The sequence below is a fragment of the Carlito syrichta genome, unplaced genomic scaffold (genome assembly GCF_000164805.1).
Source record: "Carlito syrichta isolate Samal-C Ts95f unplaced genomic scaffold, Tarsius_syrichta-2.0.1 Scaffold308818, whole genome shotgun sequence".
In the NCBI taxonomy this organism is placed as follows: Eukaryota; Metazoa; Chordata; class Mammalia; order Primates; family Tarsiidae; genus Carlito; species Carlito syrichta.
The window spans coordinates 3,023-12,738 of NW_007252914.1; the positions used below are offsets into that span (position 1 = coordinate 3,023).

The following is a 9,716-nucleotide window of genomic DNA, read 5'->3' on the forward strand; positions in this document are numbered from 1 at the left end:
CGGGTGTCCTGGCGGGATGCCCATCCCCGAGCCCACCTGCTCTCCCTGCTGCCCTCGACCCAGATGCCGCCCGGCCGACCCACTGCCCCCTCTCCCCCAGGACACGTCATGGTGAACGGCCCGACCACCCCGATTCCCGTCAAGGCCAGCCCCAGCCCCACGGAGCCCATTGTCCCTGCAGTGCCCATAGGTAGGTGCGCTCCAGCCCGCCAGCCACGGGGGAGACGCGCTGCCACCTGCAGGATGCCACCCATGCCCCTGTCTGTCCTAGGCCCACCCCCAGCTGGTTTCAGAGACATCCTGCTGCGAGAGGGGCCCGAGGGCTTCGCCCGAGCTGTGCGGAGCCACCAGGGCCTGCTGCTGATGGACACGACCTTCAGGGACGCCCACCAGTCACTGCTGGCCACTCGCGTGCGGACCCACGATCTCAAAAAGATCGCCCCCTATGCCGCCCACAGCTTCAGCAAGCTCTTCAGCATGGAGAACTGGGGAGGTAGGCTGGAGAGGGCTGGAGCCGCGCCTGGCAGGAGCTGGGTACCCACTGCGTGGCCAGTCCCAAAGCCCAGGCCACTGGGGACAAGCTGGAGGTCTTAAGGCTGAGAAAACCCGAGTGAGACCTGAAGAAGGCACGGGGTTCGTCTGTTCAACAGACACTGGCCGGTGCCCACTCCGGCCAGGACTGGTGAGAGCTGAGACCCGGACAGGGTTCCAAGAGGCTCAGGGCAGGGAGGAGACACCAGCCCGCTGTGAATTACAGCGCGGAGGACTCGAGGGAGGACGGCGTCGGCGCTGTTGGGGAAGAGGGCACAGACGGGGCTCAAATGAGCCTGGTCCGCCCGAGAGGCCAGCAGAGAGAAAAGCCCGTGGGGAGCTGGGCCACAGGGCACCCCGAAGATCAGGAACTGGCGTTGGGACTCGAGGCTCGGGCAGCGCAGGCACCAGGCCTGGCAGGACCCTGAGTCCTGGGGCGCTGACCCGGGCCTCTCGGTCCCTGGGCAGGAGCCACGTTCGACGTCGCCATGCGCTTCCTGTATGAGTGTCCCTGGCGGCGGCTGCAGGAGCTCCGGGAGCTCATCCCCAACATCCCATTCCAGATGCTGCTGCGGGGGGCCAATGCCGTGGGCTACACCAACTACCCCGACAACGTGGTCTTCAAGTGAGCCGGGGGGCACGCAGTGTGGCCCAGCAGGTCCCGGGCCACGGCGAGACCTGTGCTCTCCGCAGTGGGCTCGAAACCAAGTCTCTGTGTAGCCACGCCCCGCAGGGGTTGCCTTTTGGCAGGACAGAAATGCAGCTGCAGAGCCAGACAGGCTTCACTCTTGGGGCAGTAGGGGTCCTGAGAGGGCAGATGATGTGTCCCCAGCCACTTGCTGTAGAGCTCGGAGTCGAACCCAGGCCGCAGGACTCCTCGTTCAGTGCTCTTTCCCACAGCCTTGCCAGTCCTTTGCAAAGAATCTCCCAGCTGATGCTCCAGACCTGAGCAGACCGATCTGCCCAGTGTAGATGCCATGTGACTAGTGTAGGTGACCCTGCCCAACCCGGGCCGCCCTGGAAAAGGCCCTGCCCCCACGGTTGTGCCCCCACCCTCCTGCCTGTAGATACCACACCCCTTCCAGGTCAGACCCTCAGCTCTCGCTCCCCAGGGCAGCAGGGCGGGCCGGGGAAGGATGTGCAGGGGCCGTGGCGGGGAGCTCAGCCCCGGGCCCTCCCCCACTCAGGTTCTGCGAGGTGGCCAAGGAGAACGGCATGGATGTCTTCCGGATCTTCGACTCCCTCAACTACTTGCCCAACATGCTGCTGGGCATGGAGGCGGCAGGCCGTGCCGGAGGCGTGGTGGAGGCTGCCATCTCGTACACGGGCGACGTGGCCGACCCCAGCCGCACCAAGTACTCCCTGCAGTACTACATGGGCTTGGCCGAAGAGCTGGTGCGAGCTGGCACCCACATCCTGTGCATCAAGGTACTCGGGCCACTCACCCACCTCCCTCGGCCCCTGCCACGTCCCCCGCCCCGGGCGCACACGGGCCCCCTTGGCCACCTGCCTCTCTCCTCCCGCTTCCCAGGACATGGCGGGGCTGCTGAAGCCAGCGGCCTGTACCATGCTGGTCAGCTCCCTCCGGGACCGCTTCCCTGACCTCCCGCTGCACATTCACACCCACGACACGTCAGGGGCAGGTGTGGCAGCCATGCTGGCCTGTGCCCAGGCTGGGGCTGATGTGGTGGACGTGGCGGCAGACTCCATGTCCGGGATGACTTCGCAGCCCAGCATGGGGGCCCTGGTGGCCTGTACCAGAGGGACTCCCCTGGACACAGGTGAGCACAGCCGCCCGTGGCCGTGCCCCCTCAAAGCTGCTCTGCCACCAGCCCCGGCAGCATCGGGCCTCCCTCGAACCCAGGCACCCTGCTCTGGCCTTGCCTCCCTCCATCGCCCCAGCCCGGGAAGGCCCCAGCCAGCACGGTGCTGAGCCCTCCACCTCTGGCCTCCCTGCAGAGGTGCCCCTGGAGCGCGTGTTTGACTACAGTGAGTACTGGGAGGGAGCCCGGGGACTGTACGCGGCTTTTGACTGCACGGCCACCATGAAGTCTGGCAACTCGGACGTGTATGAGAATGAGATCCCAGGGGGCCAGTACACCAACCTGCACTTCCAGGCCCACAGCATGGGGCTCGGGTCCAAGTTCAAAGAGGTCAAGAAGGCCTATGTGGAGGCCAACCAGATGCTGGGCGACCTCATCAAGGTGAGCCAGGTCCTGCCCGACACAGCCCTGCACACTCCTGCCTCTGGAACTCCGTCAGGCGCCTGGCATCCTAACCTCTAGGGCCGCCTCCTCAGGTGACGCCCTCCTCCAAGATCGTGGGGGACCTGGCCCAGTTCATGGTGCAGAACGGGCTGAGCCGGGCAGAGGCCGAAGCGCAGGCGGAGGAGCTGTCCTTTCCTCGCTCGGTGGTGGAGTTTCTGCAGGGCTACATCGGGGTCCCCCACGGAGGGTTCCCCGAGCCCTTTCGCTCTAAGGTAGGGATGGTCCAGCGCGTGAGGGCGGGACTGGGTGCAGGAGTCAGGGCTGACGCTCCGCTCCGCTCCCCAGGTGCTAAAGGACCTGCCAAGGGTGGAGGGGCGTCCTGGGGCCTCCCTCCCTCCGCTGAACCTGCAGGCGCTGGAGAAGGAGCTGATAGATCGGCACGGAGAGGAGGTGACCCCGGAGGATGTGCTGTCAGCAGCCATGTACCCCGACGTCTTTGCCCACTTCAAGGACTTCACTGCCACCTTTGGCCCCCTGGACAGCCTCAACACCCGCCTCTTCCTGCAGGGACCCAGAATCGCGGAGGAGTTTGAGGTCAGTGTCTCTGGTGCCGTCCACACTCACCCCAGTCCTCCTGCCCTGGAGCGCCAGACCTTCGCTTGGCTGTCCCCAGCCTTGGAGCTCTAGGAGCAGAAAGGACCCTTGAGACCCGGAGCTAGGCCTTCTCAAGTGAGGAGTCGAGACCGAGTGGGGGCTTCCTTGTGGCCAAGCTCAGGGGCTGCCCCCCCAGGCCTGAGCCGCCACGCCCTCCCGGCAGGTGGAGCTGGAGCGAGGCAAGACGCTGCACATCAAAGCCCTGGCGGTGAGCGACCTGAACCGAGCCGGCCAGAGGCAGGTCTTCTTTGAGCTCAACGGGCAGCTGCGGTCCATCCTGGTCAAGGACACCCAGGCCATGAAGGTACAGCTCCCCAGGGCCACCGGGCGGTGGGGGCGGGCCGGGCCCGGCGTCTCATGTTCCCCGTCCCGTGTCCGCAGGAGATGCACTTCCACCCCAAGGCCCTGAAGGATGTGAAGGGCCAGATTGGGGCTCCCATGCCTGGGAAGGTGATAGACATCAAGGTGGCGGTGGGCGCGAAGGTGGCCAAGGGTCAGCCTCTGTGTGTGCTCAGCGCCATGAAGATGGAGACTGTGGTGACCTCGCCCATGGAGGGCACTGTTCGCAAGGTCCACGTGACCAAGGACATGACACTGGAAGGTGATGACCTCATCCTGGAGATCGAGTGACCTCGCCCAGACGGACAGCTTGGCCATTCCCACCCCAAGACTTCAGCAGAAGCTGTGCTGCCAGGGCAGGCCCAGGCCACCAGTGCCTGAGGGCAGAACGGCCTGGCCCTGGCGGTCCTGTCCTCGGCTGGACGGGAGGGACACTGCCTGCAGCGGCCATTCCCTGCTGCCATCTGTCCTTTCCCCACGTGGGGACCGCTGCTCACACACTCATCTCTTGCCAAACGAGGGTCCTCTCCTCGCCAGAGACCACAGGTTGTGGGTTCTAGGGCCTGGGAAAGAAGGCTGAGGGGCTCTACCTCCCAGGGGAAGGGGAGATCCCAGATGTCCCAGGTCCTGGGAAATTTGCTCAATAAAACTGGCTTTCCCCTGCCCTCCATTGCTGGGTCCTGTGCACCCTACCCCAGTCTGTGCTACTCGGAACTGCAAGCAGGGATGCTTTTCAGAGCCCTTATGGGGAGGGTGGAGGCAGGTCAGCTGTCTTCCTCCCTGGAGGGTAGCCAGGATGCCAATCAGGGCCCTGTTTTAAGTCACTATTAGATGCCTACTGTATGTATACCCCAAACATGACTATTACTGAGCTTGTGTGGGGGGTGGGGGCTGTTCTAAGCACTTAAGACGTATTAACTCAGGGAATTAATCTTTATCCTCTTATGGACACAGAAATTGAGTTGCAGGAAGGTTAAATAGTGTGTTCAGGATTCCACAACTAGTAAGAGGCAGAGAGGAAGGAAACCCAGGCTGTTGGCAGACTTGCTTTCCAGCCACTCCGCTTTACTTTTTTCTAAAACCCAGGGCCAGCCTCCGACCTCCAGTTAGTTCAAGACTAAATGCAAACAGGTACCACCTTCTGGCAGTGGGTGAGACCCTCAAGAACGGTGATGTGGCAGGGACGACCATGGCCATGTTGCATGTGTGAGTGTTGGTGGGAGGCAGGAGCGACACCGGGCCGGGGACCCCAGGTTCTAACCCCACAACCAAGCCTCAAGAGAACGCTGCTCCACGCCCCTTCCTGCTGGGGGGACAGTAGCCCTGCCTGCACCACGGCTGTCCTGCCCACTGGCACAGGTGGGATGAGGACAGTGAGAAGTGATGGACAGAGAAGGCTGGGGCAGTTCCTGAAGGGGGTGGGGGCACGGGGGTGCTGGTAGAAGAAACACCAGACTCTGAGGAAGAGGGCAGAGCCAGATCCCCTGACCCAAGGAGGAAACAGCCTCCCTCCACAACCCCCCAACCCAGCATGCCTGTCTGCCCAGAGCTCTCAGGGTACCAGCACCTAACTTCTGGGGTGGGTAAGTCACAGTGGGCCTGTGCCTCTTCCTCTCTGGAGGAACCTTGAGAGGTTCCAAACGTCCCCTTCTAAAACAAGCCCCATGCTCACCCCTTTGCCCGCGACAGCTGCTACAGGCTGGGGGAGGAACGTTCTCCAGGGAGACCTGCCCTTTAGGTCCAGGTGAGTGCAGTTTAGTCACAGCCAACCTGGCGAAGCGACTGCATACCCCTCTCCTTTCCCCCAACACCAGCCTCAGGGAAGGGACCCAGGACAACCTCCTCGAGTAGGCATGGGACTCAAGGGATAAGATGCTTTCAAGAACTGACTTTTTAAAAAAGCATGGGCAAGCCGGGCTCGGTGGCTCAGCCTGTAATCACGCGCCTTTGGGAGGCTGAGGTGAGTGGATTGCCTGAGCCCGCGGGTTCGAGACTCGCCTGGGCAGCAAGACTTCATCTCTACAATAAATAAAAAAAACCAGCCAGGCGTGGTAGCACATGCCTGTAATTCCGGCTACTTGGAAGGCTGAGGCAGAAGGATCGCTGGAGCCCAGCAGGTCGAGGCTGCGGTGGCCAGGAGCGGCCACTGCACTCCAGTCTGGGCGACAGAGTGAGACTCCGACTCAAAAAAAAAAAGCATGGGCAGGGAAATGAGAGCCATCCTAAAAACGAGATAAAGAGCAGGCAGAACACTGACAAGTTCTAAGAATCTTGAGTTACTGTTGTGCTTGGTGGAGTTCCTGCACCTGTCAGGGCTGCAGCCTTTGTTCTGGGTTCAAGACAGAAGCAGAAAAACTTCCACTCCTGGTGACTCAGGGTAGGTTCCTCTCCTATTTTGGACCTATTTCGTCTTGTCCAAAACGAAGCTGGTAGGCTCTGGAGATCCTGATAGAGGCCTCAAAAGAAACATCTACCCTCTTCAGAGGACAAAGGCCAGAGGCTCCATCGGTGGGGTCAGGGCTGTGGCTTCCACCCGGCAGCCAAGGACTGGGTTCACATCTGGTACCTGCAGGCCCAGACCCACCCATGCTAGCACTTGAGACGTGGCTCAGGAAGTGAAGAAGCCACAGGCCCCAGCGGCTGGAGCCCCCAACCCATCCTCGCCTCCAGGAGACCGCCTGTCGGGCTGAACTGCCCAGAGGCTAGTTTCGAAGGGAGCGGGACGGGGCGGGCAGTGAGCACCCTCCCCAGCTGCCTGAAGTCTTCACAAAAGGCCCAAGCAGACCCACTCCCCGAGGTCCAAGGCCATGTTACCCAAGTTAAATCTCTTTAATATCCCAATACAAAGTCTGATGCAAAAAGACAATGAGAAAACCCTGGGAAGTTGGGGGGGTGGGAGGGGTCTTACAAACAAAACCCCCCAAGCAGCTTTTCAGGGGCAGAGGGGCCGAGGAGCGGAGAGCAGCAGCAGTCCGGAGGGAGGGAGCCTGTGGCTCCCGGGGCCTGCCCGGCCCCTCCCTCGCAGCTGCTCCTCAGCCCCCCTTTGAGAGGGGCTGCAGCCTTTGGATATCTGCTCCTTTCTCTTGGTCCCTGGGATTCAACTAGCTCTGGCTTCAATCCCCTACAAAAATCCCTGAGATCTCGGAGACCCCAGCCAGCCCCTCCCCTGCAGTACCCCTTGATGGGGAGGGGCTGGGAGCCCGTGAGAGTTCGTGGGAGTGCACACAGGAGCAGAGGTCAGGAGCACAGGGGAGCCTCTGAGTCTCCAGTCCGCTCCAGAAGCACACAAAGGGGAAGGCTGCCGTAGAGCCTGGGGTCCGTGAGGGGCTGGAGCAGCAGCAGGAAGAGTCCCACGCCCAGGGCATAGCCTGCCAGCAGGGGCCGCCTCTGCGGGTGCTCCAAGGCCGCACAAACGGCAGGAAAGCCCATGTAATTGCAGAAGGAGTGGCAGAGAACCGGCCCAATCAGGTGTCCTGGGGAGGGGAGACAGCAGCTCATGGAACAGCCCCACTACCTCCCAGGCCCTTCCAGGGCTAGGGATCCTCATCCCCTGAAACAGGATAGCAGCACCCCACCCATCACCCATCCACCCATCACCCATCCACCCATCCACTACAGCCCCTGACTTCTTTCACTGCTCTGACCTCACCGGGCTGAGGGCCCTGGCTCAGCCTGTCTCAAGGACTATGGTAGAAGAACTTACTGCCACTCCTAGAACACACACAGTATTCCCGTTCCCCTCCCGCTCCTGTGGGCCCCAGGGGACCCGTGAAAGACTGAGGACCAACCTGTGCGGATGAAGAGGAAAGCAGTGTAGGCACCGAAGACAGCTGTGTACGAGAACTGGAACGCTGGAGACGGGGAGGCCGCGAGTGACCACACCTGCACATCCTTCCTGCCCCAGCACTGCACACCCATCAGCCGAAGACCATCCCCTTCCCACCACCTACGGCTCTCCTCTGAACACCTACTCGCGTGATCAGTGGCCTCTCCGGCACGACAGCCCTCTGTGCCCTCCTGAGCGGCTACTGGAGACACCCTCACACACCCTAACCCAGGACTGCCCAGGCACGCCCTCCAGGACTCACCTGCAGACAAGAAGATGCTCCCCACACTGCTCTGGCGGAAACGCAGCTGCTCAATAATGTGGTGAAAATGAGCTAGGAGGAAGGTGAGAACCGTGTCACATCCCTCCCTCCTCCCTTCTAGGCCCACCCTTGGCCTCAAGCCCCATTCCCAGCTCTCACACTGACAAGTACTCACTCAGTAGGAACAAGTTGGCTAGACTCACCAACTCCAAAGAAGAGAGGGCAGGTGAACACAGCAGGGCCCAGGCCTGTGCACGGTGCTAACATGGGCAGCATGCAGGCCCGGAACACCAGCTCCTCTGTCAGAGGGGCAATCACTTGGTTCCGCAGCCAACGCATGTCTGTGAGGCAGCGGGCCCAGGAGCGGGGGGCTGGGGAGGGAACTCAAGTAAGTGACTAGCTGTCAAACAATGAGACCCCCAAATTCCCAAGGGCCCCTCTCCCACAGTTTTACCCTGGCCAAACTCAGGCTAGGCATCAATACTCCTTGCAATGGGGATCAGACCCAACGTAAAACAACATCTTGGCTGGGCACGGTGGCTCACGCCAGTAATCCCAGCATGTTGGGAGGCCAAGGCAGGAGGACTGCTTGAGGTCAGGAGTTCAAGATCAGTCTGGGTAACATAGCAAGACCTCGTCTCTACAAAAAATAAAAAAGTTAGCCGGGCTTGGTGGTGTACACCTGTAGTCCTGGATACTCAGGGGACTGAGGCAGGAGGATCACCTGAACCCAAGAGGTAGAAGCAGTGGTAAGCCATGATCATGCCACTGCACTCCAGCCTGGACGACAGCAAGATCCCAACTCAAAAAATGAAAAAAAGTCTTAAGAAGACTTAAAAGGGAAGGCATTAGTAGCTGGAGCAGGGTATCCTGCAAGGAAACTCTGGAGATATAAAAACCTAACCAAGACCAGTTCTAGCTTGGGGAAGCAGAAAACAATGCTCTGATCCACACCACATCCTGCGGGGGTCCCCAGGGTCCGCCTTGGACATTAAGAATCAACTCTTAGAAGCCACCCAGTTCTATGTTCCCATTTTGCTGATGAGGAAACACACCCAGAGAGATGATGCTTCACATCTCACGTCCACATCACACCATGAGCCCACTGACTCCCTTCCCTACTGTCCCGAACTGCCTGTGCCTACTTTCCCCGTCAGCCTTGAGGACTCACCTAGGACAACCTTCAGCCCATCTGCCAGGTCGCAAGGGCAATCCATAGAGAGCTGCATCAGTGGGCCCAGAAAAAGGATCTGGAGGCAGAAAAACAGAGACCAAAGGAAAAATTTTCACCATAATCCACTGCCCTTGTCCAGACCTGCCCTTATCCCTAAGAGGCTTCAAATTTCCTGTTCTCTGCCAAGATTTCCAACCCATGCATAACCTAGGGTCCCGGGGCCATCTCACAATTCCTGTCTCCCATCAGCCAAAACCCGACACAATCAAGATAAGAAAAAAAGCCACGTGCATCATGCTGATAAAGACCAGAGGAGGAAAGATAAAGCAGGGGCACTCACCATGGTCAGCAGCAGGGGCAGCAATGCTGCTGGGAAAATGCCCTCCAGCCTGAAGCCCATCAGGGTGAGCAGGGATGTGCCTGGCTGAGCCACAGGAAGGGGGCATCAGTCTTGCTCCCACGCCCAAAGATTCCTGCGCCCTCTCCCCCCCTGCCCCGCCTCCTTCGCACCTGGATGCCTGTGAGTTCCCTCCAGAGCAGCACGCAGAGGGGCGAGAGACTGGACACCACCAGGACGCTGGTGAAGCGCCGCTTGATGACAGCGGGGTGGTCCCTACGGAAGGGGCAGTAAGTCCAGGGGGCCTGCAGCCACCTGTCAGCGCGGCCCCGCCCCCGGCGCGCCCAGGCTCCGCCCGCAGTCCCGCCTCGCGGGGGCGCGGGTTC

General features: G+C 60.9%; 3 protein-coding genes across 5 annotated transcripts in view; 1 reads left to right on the forward strand and 2 right to left on the reverse strand.

The window, feature by feature from the left end:
* Positions 1-4,401, forward strand: part of PC (pyruvate carboxylase) — a 6,010-nt gene extending 1,609 nt beyond the window's left edge. The window contains exons 2-11 of the mRNA XM_021716447.1: positions 64-190; positions 272-493; positions 1,000-1,156; positions 1,719-1,959; positions 2,063-2,312; positions 2,491-2,735; positions 2,831-3,010; positions 3,084-3,332; positions 3,556-3,696; positions 3,774-4,401. Coding sequence (XP_021572122.1) covers positions 64-190; positions 272-493; positions 1,000-1,156; positions 1,719-1,959; positions 2,063-2,312; positions 2,491-2,735; positions 2,831-3,010; positions 3,084-3,332; positions 3,556-3,696; positions 3,774-4,022 — 2,061 coding nt within the window. The 3' untranslated portion in view covers positions 4,023-4,401. The remainder of the gene's footprint in view (positions 1-63; positions 191-271; positions 494-999; positions 1,157-1,718; positions 1,960-2,062; positions 2,313-2,490; positions 2,736-2,830; positions 3,011-3,083; positions 3,333-3,555; positions 3,697-3,773) is intronic.
* Positions 4,402-6,536: 2,135 nt separating this feature from the next.
* Positions 6,537-9,691, reverse strand: RCE1 (Ras converting CAAX endopeptidase 1). 3 transcript variants are annotated; one of them, XM_021716445.1, is made up of 7 exons: positions 9,504-9,691; positions 9,334-9,413; positions 8,991-9,069; positions 8,023-8,190; positions 7,820-7,891; positions 7,520-7,582; positions 6,537-7,204 (listed from the first exon to the last, which is right to left on the reverse strand). In XM_021716445.1, exons 2-7 carry the CDS (start codon positions 9,391-9,393, stop codon positions 6,969-6,971), a joined length of 678 nt encoding a protein of 225 aa, XP_021572120.1. In that variant the 5' UTR covers positions 9,394-9,413; positions 9,504-9,691; the 3' UTR covers positions 6,537-6,968. The 3 variants fall into 3 exon arrangements, with proteins under 3 accessions (XP_021572120.1, XP_008064072.1, XP_021572121.1); XM_008065881.2 differs by having other exon boundaries at positions 9,334-9,417; positions 9,504-9,622; XM_021716446.1 differs by lacking the exon at positions 7,520-7,582 and having other exon boundaries at positions 9,334-9,417; positions 9,504-9,636.
* Positions 9,393-9,716, reverse strand: part of CUNH11orf80 (chromosome unknown C11orf80 homolog) — a 74,376-nt gene continuing 74,052 nt past the window's right edge. The window contains exon 15 of the mRNA XM_021716454.1: positions 9,393-9,584. Coding sequence (XP_021572129.1) covers positions 9,393-9,584 — 192 coding nt within the window. The remainder of the gene's footprint in view (positions 9,585-9,716) is intronic.